The sequence below is a fragment of the Macrobrachium rosenbergii genome, chromosome 33, assembly GCF_040412425.1.
Source record: "Macrobrachium rosenbergii isolate ZJJX-2024 chromosome 33, ASM4041242v1, whole genome shotgun sequence".
Classification (NCBI taxonomy): domain Eukaryota; kingdom Metazoa; phylum Arthropoda; class Malacostraca; order Decapoda; family Palaemonidae; genus Macrobrachium; species Macrobrachium rosenbergii.
The window spans coordinates 4,725,001-4,741,986 of NC_089773.1; the positions used below are offsets into that span (position 1 = coordinate 4,725,001).

Sequence of the window (16,986 nt, forward strand, 5' to 3'; positions counted from 1 at the left end):
TTTCAATGCCTGTGCAATAAAATAGTTTTGCAATGCAATGCAATGCAATTGTCTGCAAAGGCAGCACAATACAACATAAAAAAATAACAATAGTCTGCAGTTCTAACTAATACAATGTAATATACAATAAAATACGTCGCGATACACAGCAAAAACAAACTGAATTTCTTTTGAAAAAGATATTTTCACAATTTTTGTTAGCCATTTTATTTTCCCTGAAAATTACATACGTTTTTCAATAACACTTAAAAACAGGAGCTGGTTTCGTTGAATATTTATTGTAGTGAACTGTCATAAGTATATGTATATATACATATACATATATATATATATACATATATATATATACATATATATATATACATATGTATATGTATACATATATATATATATATAGTACATGTACAGTATATTTATATCAATACTTAAGTAAAAATAGATAAATTCAGTACTTTCTTCTTCCATTAATTCATTAGTTCATTCATTCATCAATGATAAAAAGTGAATAAAAATCGCATATCTTATTGATTAATAAATTGATGAATAATTACACAAGTGAATGATTATTTAATTCATCAATATTGCAATCATCATTACAATAATCACCTGCTAAAACAAGACAAATATCCTTAAGAATATTATTGAATTAATAAGAAGAAAAACTTGAATAATAGTAAGGGCCTCATTTCTTAAATAGGGAAATCCCTTATGCCCCCAAAGACAAAGCCCTAACACGCCCCCCAACCCTTCGGAATCTAACGGACGCGGCGCCCCTCCCGCGCCTTCTTTCTTCCTCTCCCAACCCCGACAGACATTACCAAGCATGATGGGCGGCATGGGCGCCGGCAGCTGTTACACGACGAGCGGGTACCAGGACCCTTCGTCGTACGCCTCGTCAGCGCCTCCTCCGCCCCACGTCTTCCCCGCCATGAGCGTCAACGTCTCGATGAACATGACGATGGGCGTGTCCAATGTCAACATGGGGTACTCGCCCGAGCAGTCGCTGCAGCATCAGGTATGCCCAGGCCTCTAGCATACCCCCTTCGGATCGTTCTTTGAGAGTGAATCCCAAAGGTTTTCTTAGATAGTGACTCCCAAAGGGTATTCATTGATAGTTACCCTAAGGGTTTTCCTAGATAGTGACCCTCAAAGGGTTTTCCTGGATAGTTACCACAAGGGTATTCCTAGATAGTGACCCCCAAAGGGTTTTCCTAGATAGTGACCCCAAAGGGTTTTCCCTAGATAGTAACCCCCTAGGGTTTTCCTAGTTAGTGACCCCCAAAAGGTTTTAATAGATAGTGACCCCCAAAGGGTTTTCCTAGATAGTGACCCCAAGGGTTTCCTAGATAGTGACCCCAAGGATTTTGCTTAATAGTGACCCCCATGGGTTTTGTTAGATAGTCACCCCAAAGATTTTCCTAGATAGTGACCCTTAAGGGATTTCCTAGATAGTGACCCCCAAGGGTATTCCTAGAACCTAGATAGTGAAACTAAGGGTTTTCCTGGATAGTGATCCCCAAAGGGTATTCCTAGATAGTGACCCCAAAGGGTATTCCTAGATAGTGACCACTAAGGGTTTTCCTAGATAGTGACCCCTAGGGGTATTCCTAGATAGTGACGAGGACCTAGGGCTTCAGCTGAAAATGAATAAAAATGAATGACTACAAACAAAAAAATATGGGATGACAGTAAAAACACAAACAAAAGACTGTAAACGTCACAAGGATAATGACCCCAAGAAATATTAGTCCTAGATAACGACCCCCAAAAACCCTTGTGGGGGTTACTATCTAGGAAAACCCTTGGGGTCACTATCCAGGAATACCCTTGGGGTCATTATCTAGGAATACCCTTTGGGGTATTTAATTTTTTCAAGGCTAGTGAATCACAACCGCCTCTAAATTCAGACCTGGAAACTGGCTTTCTTGTTTCTCGTCTCTGAACCTGACATCATTTTATTTGATATAACCTTACCTGTAAATCCAAAAAAAGGGATTATTATTAATTACAATGAGAGTAACATAGCAATTGTCTGTTATCCCTTCACCTATTTCTCTTCTTTATCACCTACTTCGTCTTTCCTGCACTGTCCTAACCAGATCTTCTTGCCTCGTAACGCTGTGCTTCTTCTTCTTGCAGTGGTCCACAGGCTGCGCCGGCTCCCAGGTCTCGTCAGTGTCCCCAGTGAGCGGAATGGGCTACCCCCAGCACTCGGCACCCGGTTTAGTCAGCCCGCTCCCCATGTCGTACAGGTGAGCTGAGATTGAACAGGGGTACTCCCACAATTTAGGGGTCTAAATTAAGGTAATCCTAAGGTTTAAGGGTCCAAATTCGGGTAATCCTACAGTTTATGGGTCCCATTTCAATATCCTACGGTTTAAGGGTCCAAATTCAGGTAATCCTACAGTTTATGGGTCCCACTTCAGGTAATCCTAAGGTTTAAGGGTCCAAATTTATGTAATCCTACAGTTTATGGGTCCCAATTCAGGTAATCCTACTGTTTAAGGGTCCATATTCAAGTAATCCTACAGATTAGGGGTCCAAATTCGCTGCATTACGTGAAGTCAAGATCAGCACACAGATTTATCAAATATCTTTTGAATCATGGAAAAAAATAAAGAAAAAACGGGCAGAGATTGTAAAAAAAAAAAAAAAGATAATAAAGGGGGGATCGTAATAAAACATAAACATGTCTTAGGGGATACGGACCCCCCCATAGAACTTTGAGATCTTAAATCTCTGCTTCTGTAAGTAGATAAACTGCTAAATTTTTTTTTTTTAGCAAATATACTTCTGCTTGCAGACCTGTCGAAAGAAGAAATTGAAAATAGGAAAGGAAACTTCAACAAACACACACACACACAAGGGAGCAGTGAATTTGGACCCCTAAACTGTTGGATCACCTGAATTTGGACCCCTAAATTTTAGGATTACCTGATTCTCGACCCACAAACTGTAGGATTACCTGAATGTGGACACCTTAACTGTAGGATTACCCGAATGTGGACACCTAAACTGTAGGATTACTTGAATGTGAACACCATAACTGTAGGATTACTGGAATGTGAACACCAAAACTGTAGGATTACCTGAATGTGGACACCTATACTGTAGGATCACCTGAATTTGGATCCCTAAATTTTAGGATTACCTGATTCTGGACCCACAAACTGTAGGATTACCTGAATTTGGACACCTAAACTGTAGGATTACTTGAATGTGGACACCTAAACTGTAGGATTACTTGAATGAGAACACCAAAACTGTAGGATTACCTGACTGTGGACACCTTAACTGTAGGATTACTTGAATGTGGACACCTAAACTGTAGGATTACTTGAATGTGAACACCAAAACTGTAGGATTACCTGAATGTGGACACCTAAACTGTAGGATTACCTGAATGTGGACACCTAAACTGTAGGATTACCTGAATGTGGACACCTAAACTGTAGGATTACCTGAATTTGACACCTAAACTGTAGGATTACCTGAATTTGAACACCTAAACTGTAGGATTACCTGAATTTGGACACCTAAACTGTAGGATTACCTGAACTTGGACACCTAAACTGTAGGATCACCTGAACTTGGACACCTAAACTGTAGGATTACCAGCACAGGTGCTTCTTCGTAGAGAAACCTGAAGCATCAGTATCTTTGCTGGAGCAAAATCAGACTTAGGCTTCAAAGGGCTGCTCTCAGTAGCCAGTACTTGTTTTTAATAGCAGTCAGTATTTGAAGAAACAAAGCAACAGGTTTCAAAACTTTACACTAAATAGTGTTTCAGTTTCACTTCTTTATGTCCCCAAAATGAAGATTAGTGTTGTTTATGAACGTTGATGATGAAGACTCGGCCATAGAGTGAAATGAAAAGATGACGCTCCCCTCTTGATTGCAGAATTTGAGCTGAACTTCCTAACTTGCACCAGATGGCCAGCAATTGTTTTTAATTGTTTTCTTTTGCAACATGAAGCCAAGTCCACACAATTCTCACAAGTAGTATCTTATACTTGTGCAGAATTGAAAGAGGCTTCCTAATTTTACAAAAAAAAAGTAGCCACTTTTTCCGTCTTTTGTGCTGAACTTGAAGATAGACTTCCAAACTTTGCACCATGTAAGCAGTGTTTTTTAGTTGTAAAACTAAAGCCACGCCTCCAAATTTTGCAATAGGTAATGAATATTGTATTTTTTGCAGAGCTAAAGTCATGCTACAAGTTTTTTTCGCCATGTAATCACTACTTTTTGTCTAGGTGCAAAGTTTTTGTATGTATTTATAAACACATGTATATATACTAACCAAAAAGTTTCTCTCTCTCTCTCTCTCTCTCTCTCTCTCTCTCTCTCTCTCTCTCTCTCTCTCCATGCAGTGGATCCTGCAGCCAAGGCTACGGCGTAGGGTCATACTCTTGGGCAGGCGATCTCCGGCCAGACCACCCGACGATGACCTCCCTTGACCGTGACCTCTGCTTGAGGTCACCGCCTCTGAGGCCACGCCCTGGGTCCCCCTGCGTTCCATACCTGAACACGACGCCTACGTCACAATGTGAGTTTTGGGTTGAAACGATTGGGACTTTTTTTATTATATTAGTTTGTATCTGTGTTGTGAGTTTCTTTTAGTTTTCTGTCATAGAAAAATATTGTAGAGATGGCTGTTTGTCTGTCCGTCCGCATTTCTCTGTCCGCAATTTTTCTGTCCGCAGTTTTTTTTCTGTCCGTACTTTTTCTGTCTGCAGTTTTTTCTATCCGCACTTTTTCTGTCTGCAGTTTTTTCTATCCGCACTTTTTCTGTCTGCAGTTTTTTGTCCGCACTTTTTTTCTGTCCGCAGTTTTTTCTGTCTGCACTTTTTCTGTCCACAGTTTTTTTTCCACACTTTTTCCGTCCACAGTTTTTCTGTCTGCACTTTTTCTGTCCGCAGTTTTTTCTTCCGCACTTTTTCTGTCCGTAGTATTTTCTGTCTGCACTTTTTCTGTCCGCAGTTTTTTTTCCACACTTTTTTCTGACCGCACTTTTTCTATCTGCAGTTTTTTTGTCCACACTTTTTTTCTGTCCGCACTTTTTCTGTCCGCAGTTTTTTCTGTCCGCACTTTTCCTGTCCGCACTTTTTCTGTCTCCACTTTTTTTCTGTCCCCACTTTTTCTCTCCACTTTTTTCTGTCCGCACTTTTCTGTCTGCAGTTTTTTTTGTCCGCACTTTTTCTGTCCCCACCTTTTTCTGTCCGCACTTTTCTGTCCGCACTTTGTTTGTCCCCACCTTTTTCTGCCTGCACTTTTTCTGTCTTCACTTTTTCTGTCCGGAACTTTTTCTGTCTGTCTGCAGTTTTTTCTGTCCGCAGTTTTTTCCACACTTTTTTTTCTGTCCGCACTTTTTCTGTCCCACTTTTTTTCTTTGTTTGTGTCCCTGCACTTTTTCTCTTCACTTTTTCTGTCCGCACTTTTTCTGTCCGCACTTTTTCTGTCTGCACTTTTTTGTCCGCACTTTTTCTCCCCACCTTTTTCTGTCCGCACTTTTTTCTGTCCGCACTTTTTCTGTCCGCACTTTGTTTGTCCCCACCTTTTTCTGCCTGCACTTTTTCTGTCTTCACTTTTTCTGTCCGCACTTTTTTCTGTCCGCACTTTTTCTGTCTGCACTTTTTCTGTCCGCACTTTTTTCTGTCCGCACTTTTTCTGTCCGCACTTTTTCTGTCCGCCCTCAGATCTGAAAAACCACCGAGGCAAATTGGTATGTTGATCATCCACCCTCCAGTAATCAAACATACCAAGTTGCAGCCCTCTAGCCTCCTCAGTAGTTTTTTTCTATTTATTGATTTCAAGGTTCTTTGGATCTAAAATTTTAGGATTTAGATTTTGAAACTGATGTTAATTTTATTTGATTCAATCTGAGTAAAAAAATGGTCGTATGTAGCTGAACAATGTTTGCAGTTTGAAGTCCTATACATTATTACTATTATTATTATTATTATTATTATTATTATTATTATTATTATTATTATTATTATTATTATTATTATTATTATTATTATTATTATTATTATTCTATTCTACGTTCACAGAGTAACTAAAAATACAGCTGTACAATTATTATCATTATTCTTCTTCTTCTTCTTCTTCTTCTTCTTCTTCTTCTTCTTCTTCTTCTTCTTCTTCTTCTTCTTCTTCTTATTATTATTATTATTATTATTATTATTATTATTATTATTATTATTATTATTATTATTATTATTATTATTATTATTATTATGCCATTCTACGTTCACAGAGTAACTTTAAAAAAAAATACAGCTGTATTTTTCACTTCAAGGAAACCACTGTATGTGATCATTTCCCTAACAAGGCCAAAATAACTAAAACCGCCCCCTCCCCGCCGCCCCCTACCCGCAGGCGGACAACTCTCCCCGACGCTGAGCGCCCTCCGGCGGCGCCCCAGCATAGGCAGCGTGGTCGGGGTGTCGGGCATGTCCTGCAACTCCATAGACATCTCGAAGCCCCTCCTCTCGGACAGCCTGAAGCCGAACCTCTGTCGCATCTGCGGGAAGACCTACGCTCGGCCCTCCACCCTCAAGACACATCTGAGGACGCACAGCGGAGAGAAGCCCTACAGGTAAATGTCTGTCTGCAGGTTCGCAGCCTTCTTTGGACCTGCAGGTAATGTCTGCAGGTTCTCAGTTCTCAGCCCTCTTTGGACCTGCAGGTAATGTCTACAGGTTCTCAGCCTTCTTTGGACCTGCAGCCTTCAGGTTCTGGACCTGCCCTCTTTGGCCCTACAGGTAATGTCTACAGGTTCTCAAGCCCTCTTTGGACCTCAGGTAACAGGTTCTCAGTTCTCAGCCTTGGACCGGCTTTCTACAGGACCTGCAGGTAATGTCTACAGGTTCTCAGCCTTCTTTGGACCTGCAGGTAATGTCTACAGGTTCTCAGTTCTCAGCCCTCTTTGGACCTGCAGGTAATGTCTGCAGGTTCTCAGTTCTCAGCCCTCTTTGGACCTGCAGGTAATGTCTACAGGTTCCCAGCCTTTTTTGGCCCTACAGGTAATGTCTACAGGTTCTCTCTTTGGAGTTCTCAGTTCCCAGCCCTTTGGCCCTACAGGTAATGTCTACAGGTTCTCAGTTCTCAGCCCTCTTTGGCCCTACAGGTAATGTCTATAGGTTCCCAGCCCTCTTTGGCCCTACAGGTAACGTCTACAGGTTCCCAGCCTTTTTTGGCCCCTACAGGTAATGTCTATAGGTTCTCAGTTCTCAGCCCTCTTTGGCCCTACAGGTAATGTCTATAGGTTCTCCACCTTTTTTGCCCCTACAGGTAATGTCTATTGGTTCCCAGCCTTTTTGGCCTTTTTACAGGCCTTCTTGGACCTGCAGGTAATGTCTACAGGTTCTCAGTTCTCAGCCCCTTTTCAGGTAATGTCTATAGGTTCCCAGCCTTTTTTGGCCCTTCAGGTAATGTCTACAGGTTCTCAGCCTTCTTTGGACCTGCAGGTAATGTCTACAGGTTCTCAGTTCTCAGCCCTCTTTGGCCCTACAGGTAATGTCTACAGGTTCTCAGTTCTCAGTTGGCCCCAGGTAATGCCAGGTTCTTTTGCCCTCCCTACAGGCAATGTCTATAGGTTCCCATCAGGTAATGTCTACAGGTTCCCAACCTTCTTTGGCCCAAGCACCCTTTCACCATATGTCAGAATGTCATCCCCCTCCCCCTCTCCCCCGCCCCTTTCTAAAATTGTCTGCTTCAAAAGGTGCATTCCAAATAATATTCATAGAATACTAAATATCCTTGGTCACAATTCCCCCTCCCCTCTGAAACTCTGAAATCCCCCCCTGGCTGAGAACCACTGGTCTACACTGTGGCTCCGTGGAGACTCTCTGCTCATTGAGTGAATTTAGGCCATGCCCCATGACATGCCGCTCCCTTTGGGATGGTTGTCAGGGCTTGGGCATGATGGGGGCATTAGCTTCTCTGTCCTTTTGTCAGGCTTTGCATCTCAAACCATAAACTTGACTTTATTTATTACAATAGATGTCGAATCATATTTTTTTTAAAAGATGGTCAAAGGTGACAATGATTGAGTTATTACTCTTGAATATCTCTTTGGATTTTTATTTCTGTTTTTTAAACAATTTCTCGAGCGATTCTTTTAAGAAAGATTCAAGTTAAGTTTCCCTTTTTTAAAAGAGCAATTCCATCTAGATTCCTTTGATATTCTCTTGGCAGATTTTGCAAAGTTTTGATTACACAGAATGAAACCGAGAGAGAAATTTGTAGTAGGATTTTGTTTACATTCCCCAACCTCTCGGTGCCGAATAACCCCTCCTGCTGGAGACCTGAAGGAGAGACTCTGATTGTTCTTGTTGTTATGTCCCCTCCCCCCAACCCCCCCAACAGGTGCGAGGAGTGCAACAAATCGTTCAGCCAGGCGGCCAACCTGACGGCGCACGTCAGAACGCACAGCGGGGAGAAGCCCTTCCGGTGCCCGATCTGCGACCGCCGATTCTCCCAGTCCTCCTCGGTCACAACGCACATGCGAACGCACTCCGGCGAGCGGCCCTACCGCTGCAGGATGTGCAAGAAGGCCTTCAGCGACTCCTCCACGCTGACGAAGCACCTCCGCATCCACTCGGGGGAGAAGCCCTACCAGTGCAAACTCTGTCTCCTGCGCTTCAGCCAGTCCGGTAACCTTAACCGACACATGAGGGTCCACTCCCAGACGTCGTGAGCCCCGTCTCCTTCCCCTCCGGCGGGGTGGTGACGCCCTTGGTGTTTTGTGTTTTGGTCTGTGAGGGAGTCGCGCCTGTACACCACCCGGGCCTCGGGGGCTTCTGGGAAGGAGGGAGGCGAGGGGCGGGCGAGTGTGGAGAGAACTAACGAGATGTGGTGACAATAATTTTTCAGTGTTTCGGACAGGGAGTTGGCGGTTGGTGATAGTGAGGACAAGTTGCAAAATGTGGGGACAGTTTTTAATCATTTTTGCGTTATTTTTGCGTCATTTTGAATGGTTTTGCAAGGGGGATTATACTGACACCTGAGGCTTACCGAGAGAGAGAGAGAGAGAGAGAGTTTTTCTGTGAGATTGCCAAGCCATTTTCCTCCAGTTTTCATGAAACATATAAAGAAAAAAATTCCTATATTTGATAATGTAAGTAATTGCAACAGATAGAGAGAAAAGTAGAAAAATGAATTATTTTGGAGTCAATGAAAGCAATAAACTACATAAAACCTGGAAGGGTCACTTGCTCTTATATACATACATACATACATACATACATATATATATATATATATATATATATATATATATATATATATATATATATATATATATATATATATATATATATATATATGTATGTTGGGATTCATGGACATTTAGACCCTTGATTTTCATAATCTTTTTCACCTTATCTATCAAGCTCTCTCTAGGTCTTCCTTTCCCTGACCATGCACAGTTTTCACCAACGCATCATTCTCCATTCCTTCCTCAGGACCAAACCACCTGTGCTAGCCTTTTAATCATTTCTTTTATGCATCTCAAAAGCCTTTCATACCTTACTTCCATAGATGAGATTTAGTTCACTATTTCTATTGGTATTCATCATCCACACATCACTTCCATAAATAAGAATTGGTTCAACATTTCTTTTGGTATTATTCATCCGCACATCACTTCTATAAATGAGATTTGGTTCAACATTTCTATTGGTATTCATCATATCTATTATATTCATCATCCACACATCACATCCATAAATAAGATTTGGTTCAACATTCCAACTATTGTTCATTATCCACATATCGCTTCCATAAATGAAAATTAGTTCAACATTTCTATTGATATTCATCATCCACAGATAGCTTCCAAAATGAGATTTGGTTCAACATTTCTACCTGTATTCATCATCCACACATCACTTCTATAAATAAGAATTGGTTCAACAGTTCTATTGGTATTTATCATCCACACATCACTTCTATAAATGAGATTTGGTTCAACATTTCTACTGGTATTCATCATCCACACACCACTTCTATAAATGAGATTTGGTTTAACATTTCTACTGGTATTCATCATCCACACATCATTTCTATAAATGAGATTTGGTTTAACATTTCTATTCATCATCCACACATCACTTCCATAAATAAGATTTGGTTCAACATTTCTACTGGTATTCATCATCCACACATCATTTCTATAATTGAGATTTGGTTTAACATTTCTATTCATCATCCACACATCACTTCCATAAATAAGATTTGGTTCAACATTTCTACTGGTATTCATCATCCACACATCATTTCTATAAATGAGATTTGGTTTAACATTTCTATTCATCATCCACACATCACTTCTATAAATGAGATTTGGTTTAACATTTCTACTGGTATTCATCATCCACACATCACTTCTATAAATGAGATTTGGTTTAACATTTCTACTGGTATTCATCATCCACACATCACTTCTATAAATGAGATTTGGTTTAACATTTCTACTGGTATTCATCATCCACACATCACTTCCATAAATAAGATTTGGTTCAGCATTTCTATTCATCATCCACACATCACTTCCATAAATGAGATTTGGTTTAACATTTCTATTCATCATCCACACATCACTTCCATAAATGAGATTTGGTTTAACATTTCTATTCATCATCCAAACATCACTGCCATAAATGAGATTTGGTTTAACATTTCTATTCATCATCCACACATCACTTCTATAAATGAGATTTGGTTTAACATTTCTATTCATCATCCACACATTACTTCTATAATTGAGATTTGGTTTAACATTTCTATTCATCATCCAAACATCACGGCCATAAATGAGATTTGGTTTAACATTTCTATTCATCATCCACACATCACTTCTATAAATGAGATTTGGTTTAACATTCCTATTCATCATCCAAACATCACTTCCATAAATGAGATTTGGTTTAACATTTCTATTCAGCATCCACACATCACTTCTATAAATGAGATTTGGTTTAACATTTCTATTCATCATCCAAACATCACTTCCATAAATGAGATTTGGTTTAACATTTCTATTCATCATCCAAACATCACTTCCATAAATGAGGTTTGGTTTAACATTTCTATTCATTTTCCACACATCACTTCCATAAATGAAATTTGGTTTAACATTTCTATTCATCATCCAAACATCACTTCCATAAATGAGGTTTGGTTTAACATTTGTATTCATTCTCCACACATCACTTCCATAAATGAAATTTGGTTTAACATTTCTATTCATCATCCACACATCACTTCCATAAATGAGGTTTGGTTTAACATTTCTATTCATCATTCAAACATCACTTCCATAAATGAGGTTGGGTTTAACATTTCTTTTCATCATCCAAACATCACTTCCATAAATGAGATTTAGTTTAACATTTCTATTCATCCTCCACATATCACTTCCATAAATGAGATTTAGTTTAACATTTCTGTCCATCCTCCACATATCACTTCCATAAATGAGATTTGGTTTAACATTTCTATTCATCCTCCACACATCGCTTCCATAAATGAGATTTGGTTTAACATTTCTATTCACCATCCACACATCGCTTCCATAAATGAGATTTGGTTTAACATTTCTATTCACCATCCACACATCGCTTCCATAAATGAGATTTGGTTAAACATTTCTATTTTCCATCCACACAACACTTCCATAAATGAGATTTGGTTCAACATTTCTATTCATCATCCACACATCGTTTCCATAAATGAGATTTGGTTTAACATTTCTATTCATCATCCACACATCGCTTCCATAAATGAGATTTGGTTTAACATTTCTATTCATCATCCACACATCACTTCCATAAATGAGTTTGGTTTAACATTTCTATTCATCATCCACACATCACTTCTATAAATGAGATTTGGTTCAACATTTCTATTCATCATCCACACATCACTTCCATAAATGAGATTTGGTTTAGCATTTCTATTTATCATCCACACATCACTTCTATAAATGAGATTTGGTTTAGCATTTCTATTCATCATCCACTCATCACTTCTATAAATGAGATTTGGTTTAGCATTTCTATTTATCATCCACACATCACTTCTATAAATGAGATTTGGTTTAGCATTTCTATTTATCATCCACTCATCACTTCTATAAATGAGATTTAGTTCATCATTTCTTTTGGTATTCATCATCATCCACCCATGACTTCCATAAATGAGATTTGGTTCAACATTTCTATTATATTCATCATCCATACATCACTTCCATAAATGAGATTTGGTTTAACATTTCTATTCATCATCCACTCATCACTTTTATAAATGAGATTTAGTTCATCATTTCTTTTGGTATTCCTCATCATCCACTCATGACTTCCATAAATGAGATTTGGTTCAACATTTCTATTATATTCACCATCCATACATCACTTCCATAAATGAGACTTGGTTCAACATTTCCTTCACCCTGCTGCCTTTCCTGCTCACAAAGCCACAGCTTCCATCCTTCTGCCAAATTCAATAACAGTCTTAAAAAAAAAAAGCTAGATCGCTTCTATAAATGAATATTATACTATAAAGAAATAAGCAGACAAAAATCGGGAATTGAATGTAGTATAATCCAAATGAAAAATATATTTCAATTATCAACTAAAACATTAAAAATGTTGTACAAAGATTACTATTTGGTCTAAGCTGGAATTGGACTGAATAAGCTCGAGTCTGTAGTGCCATAAATCAATACAGAGAGAGAGAGAGAGAGAGAGAGAGAGAGAGAGAGACTGCCTTGCGGACTGAGCTTTGTACACCTCTGCTGTTCCTCGGCTCGCGCCCGTGATTGGTCGCGCGGACGGAGCAAACAGCCAATGGGGAGGCGCAGTTTCTTCAAGTGTGTTTCTCTCTCTGGCCAATCAGAGGCCGTTTCGTCGTTCTCCCTCTCTCTCGCATAAGCATTATTCTTTTCTTCTCCCTCTTCTCCTCTTTCGTCTATTTTCTGCCTTGCCTGAAACAAAGAGGATTTTCTTACGGTCGTCTCTCTCTCTCTCTCTCTCTCTCTCTCTCTCTCTCTCTCTCTCTCTCACTAGGCGACACATTTTCCTGTTTTTTTATTTTGTTTTTCTCTCTTGCACGTATGACAAAAGGCAGGTATTGAGGTCTGCAAGACAGAATTTTTAAGTTAGCAGTCAGCAGCGTGTCTTACTTACGCACACACAAACGCACACACATACACACACAGATATACCTATAATATATATATATATATATATATATATATATATATATATATATATATATATATATATATATATATATATATATATATATATATATATATATATATATATATATATATATATATATATATATATATATATATATATATATATATATATATATATATATATAGGAAACAGGGCATACATGGCGTGACTGAAGAGGACGGAAATGGAATAAAACAGAATAAAAGGGAAGGTATGGAAAATGTGATAGGGAACTGGCAGAAAGGAAGAAGTGGCAGAGGAAACGAATGAGAATGGAAAGTATAAATGATGACGATGAAGAGAGAGAGAGAGGAAAGTTTTTAGACGTATGAAACTTTGCAACCTGGGAGAAAATGACTGGAAAAGAACGGTATTTTGAAAGGTAGAAAGCTTGAAAAAGGGTATTTTGAAAGGTAGAAAGCTTGAAAAAGGGTATTTTGAAAGGTAGGAAATTTGAAAAAGGGTATTTTCTGAAGATAGAAAGCTTGAAAAAGGGTATTTTGAAAGGTAGAAAGCTTGAAAAAGGTATTTTGAAAGGTAGAAAGCTTAAAAAGGGTAGGCCTATTTTGAAAGGTAGGAAATTTGAAAAAGGGGTATTTTGAAAGATAGAAACCTTAAAAAAGAGTATTTTGGAAAGATAGAAACCTTAAAACGGAAGAACAAAATGATAAAAGGAGAATGAGAAAGACATACAGAAAAAAACGCCCCAATCCCCCCATCAAAGACAATCGACCACCCAAGCAAAAGTGACGAACAATCAGAAACCGCCCATCGCCGAGAAGAACCTGTCAAACTGAGTGTCGAAATATTGTGAGAATTCAGACGGACTCTTTGTTTACATCTTTCTTCTTCTTCTTCTTCTTTGCCAGAAGTTGAGGGAGGCGAAAACCCCCCCAAAGAAGAGACGGTGGAGATCTTTCTCAATTCACTTTGAATCAATTGTAAATATTTATCTTTTAAGTCTTATTCTTCGTCGTGGGGCTGAGCGCGAAGGCAGCGGAGAAAGGCGACCAGTTTCCAACAATGTTTTCGACTGGGAAACGGCTGGAAATACGTGACAACAGCGTTGGAAAACATTGTGGTCGGTGTGGAAGAATTGTCAAATAATCTGCGGTTGGAAGCGTGTTGCAAATCCTTTTGTTGACGTAACTTGCAATTGAAAAACGACCGGAGATTTGTAATAGAAATGCGATAAAGGAGAAATATTGCAAAAAAAAAAAATTGTTCGATGTTGGAAAAACTGCCAGGAAATGTTGCAAAAACTCACAGCGTCGGCACAACAGCTGAGGAGTGAATTCTGGAAGGACTTGTGATCTTTGTCCACCGAATATTACAAAAATTTTCTGTGAAAAAACTCCCTCGAAATTGTAACATTCACTGAAACTGAACCGTGCAATATTTTTGGGCAATCCGGAAAATGTTGCCAAGAGTGAGACCCAATTACTAGTCATTCAGTTTTAATCAGAATACAAATGACTATATTAAGAATGTATGAATACAATTGCATTCTATTGGCGGATTCGAACACAGCAGTGCAGATTACACAGCTTTGAAGCTTCGAATGCAGCTGTGCAAATTACACAGCTCTGAAGCTTCGAACGCAGCTGTGCAAATTACACAACTTCGAAGCTTCGAACGCAGCTGTGCCAATTACAGAGCTTCGAAGCTTCGAATGCAGCACTGAAGATTACGTCATCCTACAAATTTGACTGGAACAGCAACATAACATTGCAAACTGCGCAGCCTTGCAACTCCGCAAGCAACAATGCAACTGCATAATCTTGAAGCTTTGCAAATGAAACAAACTGTATTCTGCTTGCAAGCACCTTCCAGCAACGTTCAAAATTGTTTTGATATAAAAAAAAATGTGGAAGTAGATTGCAGAGTCTTGCAACTTCACGCCAACCTTGCAGATTTTTCTCTTTTTCGAATACTCCTGAAACGCGCATGCGCCGACGCCCTCAGCTCCCCTCTCTTACGCATAAACATAATTAATACTCAGGATTGTGAATAATGACGAGTGAACAACGATGAATTTTTTTTCTTAAAAAAAATATTGCATGTTATATACCAAAGAATTGTAATTCCAATAAAATAAGCATATTGCATGTGATTCCTCGTCCTTAATTTATTTCCTTAATATTTTTTTGTCTTTTTTCAGTTGTGGATGAATGCGGTGTCAGGGCTTCTAAACATATCAATCAATATATATATATATCTGTTATCCTGGTCTTTTCAAGAAATGAGATCTTATGCCATCTTGAAATCAATATTGTCGAAAGGCTCTCTTTCTATAGTTTATCAAGTTTGTTTTTATTGAATATAGAATTTAGCCCAAAGGCCAAGCACTGGGGCCCACGAGGTCATTCGGCGCTGAAACGGAAATTGACAGTAAGAGGTTTGAAAGGTTTAACAGGAGGAAAACCTCAAAGCAGTTGCACTTTGATTCAACTGCTTAGGAGAGGGTTGAGGAAAGTAAGATGGAAGAAAGAGAATATGAAAGGAGGTACAGTCAAAGGAACGAAAGGGGAATTTGTTTCTATAAAAGTAAAAGAGAAAAATAACATAAAAATAAGAAAAGAAATATTCCGTGAAAACAGTAGGCTACGATGAAGACAAATTTAGTAATTACTGTTTTCCGTAATGTATAAAAGTATTAAGTAATATTTGGGGGACGTGGAAGATTCAGATAAATAGTGACGTAATCATCCCAAAATCGTCTGAATGGATTCCAGGAACCTCAATGAAGGGAGAAAATTGTACAGTTGCCTAAAAACCGACAAGTTCAATTTGCTTCTTGGGTGACAAAAGGTGCAATTGATTCAGCTGACATATTTCCTGCAAAATCTCCGTTTTCTTTTATACAAACATCAGGAATTTGCTGTTTGTAAAGGCTATATATGCATTAGGTCCATGGAACCTGGTGAATTTCTAAAAAAAAAAGTGGTAAAATTACGGTCTTTGGTTGTCATGTAATCCAAACGAACTTAGAGAATACATTCACAGACAATCCATGTGTCTGTTCAGCTTCCGTGATGTCCTATTCACAGACACAGAGAAACAGACAGGCTTTTAAAAAACAACCAAACCCAAAACCACGACGAAGGGTCCTCGTGGAAGAAGGAGCAGCAGGTAAATATGACTGCTTCTTCTTCTTCTTCCCAAATCCAATTGGGAATTCACGGGGAGAGCTTACTACTTAGCGTCTAATCGATAATGTCTCCGAGAACTCAGGAACGCGGAGGAGCACCGCGCATGCGCGTGACGTCATGACGGCGCGAGCTAGAGAGAAAGAGAGTTCCTTTGTTGTTCTCAGCAGACTGGGAGCCCCGAAAGGCAAAGAAAAAGAATATATTCGCCTGTTCACCCATTTTTATATGTACGTGGGTGGGGTAGGGGGTGGGGCGGGGACGGAGACAGACGAGATATGTGTAATTAGGGAGAGAGACAGAGGGAAAGAGACTGAAAAGGGAGCTTTAATTAAAAGTATAATTTTTACTTTGTATGTTATGTAGAAAGGTCGGTTTGGCAGGAGGATGAGACGGGGGCGATAATTAATTGAGAAAATAATGTATTTCCTCTCTCTCTCTCTCTCTCTCTCTCTCTCTCTCTCTCTCTCTCTCTCTCTCTCTATATATATATATATATATATATATATATATATATATATATATATATATATATATATAAACTTCATATATATATATATATATATATATATATATATATATATATA

General features: G+C 38.9%; 1 protein-coding gene and 1 long non-coding RNA gene across 2 annotated transcripts in view; both read left to right on the top strand.

Moving 5' to 3' along the window:
* Positions 1-12,654, top strand: part of LOC136855819 (protein glass-like) — a 40,451-nt gene extending 27,797 nt beyond the window's left edge. Inside the window, exons 4-8 of the mRNA XM_067133177.1 lie at positions 812-1,015; positions 2,140-2,252; positions 4,371-4,546; positions 6,382-6,601; positions 8,374-12,654. Coding sequence (XP_066989278.1) covers positions 812-1,015; positions 2,140-2,252; positions 4,371-4,546; positions 6,382-6,601; positions 8,374-8,704 — 1,044 coding nt within the window. The 3' untranslated portion in view covers positions 8,705-12,654. The remainder of the gene's footprint in view (positions 1-811; positions 1,016-2,139; positions 2,253-4,370; positions 4,547-6,381; positions 6,602-8,373) is intronic.
* Positions 12,655-13,352: 698 nt separating this feature from the next.
* LOC136855820 (uncharacterized) lies at positions 13,353-15,363 on the top strand. The gene is made up of 2 exons (XR_010858139.1): positions 13,353-13,694; positions 13,758-15,363. It is a non-coding gene; the product is annotated as an uncharacterized lncRNA (long non-coding RNA).
* Positions 15,364-16,986: the final 1,623 nt, after the last annotated feature.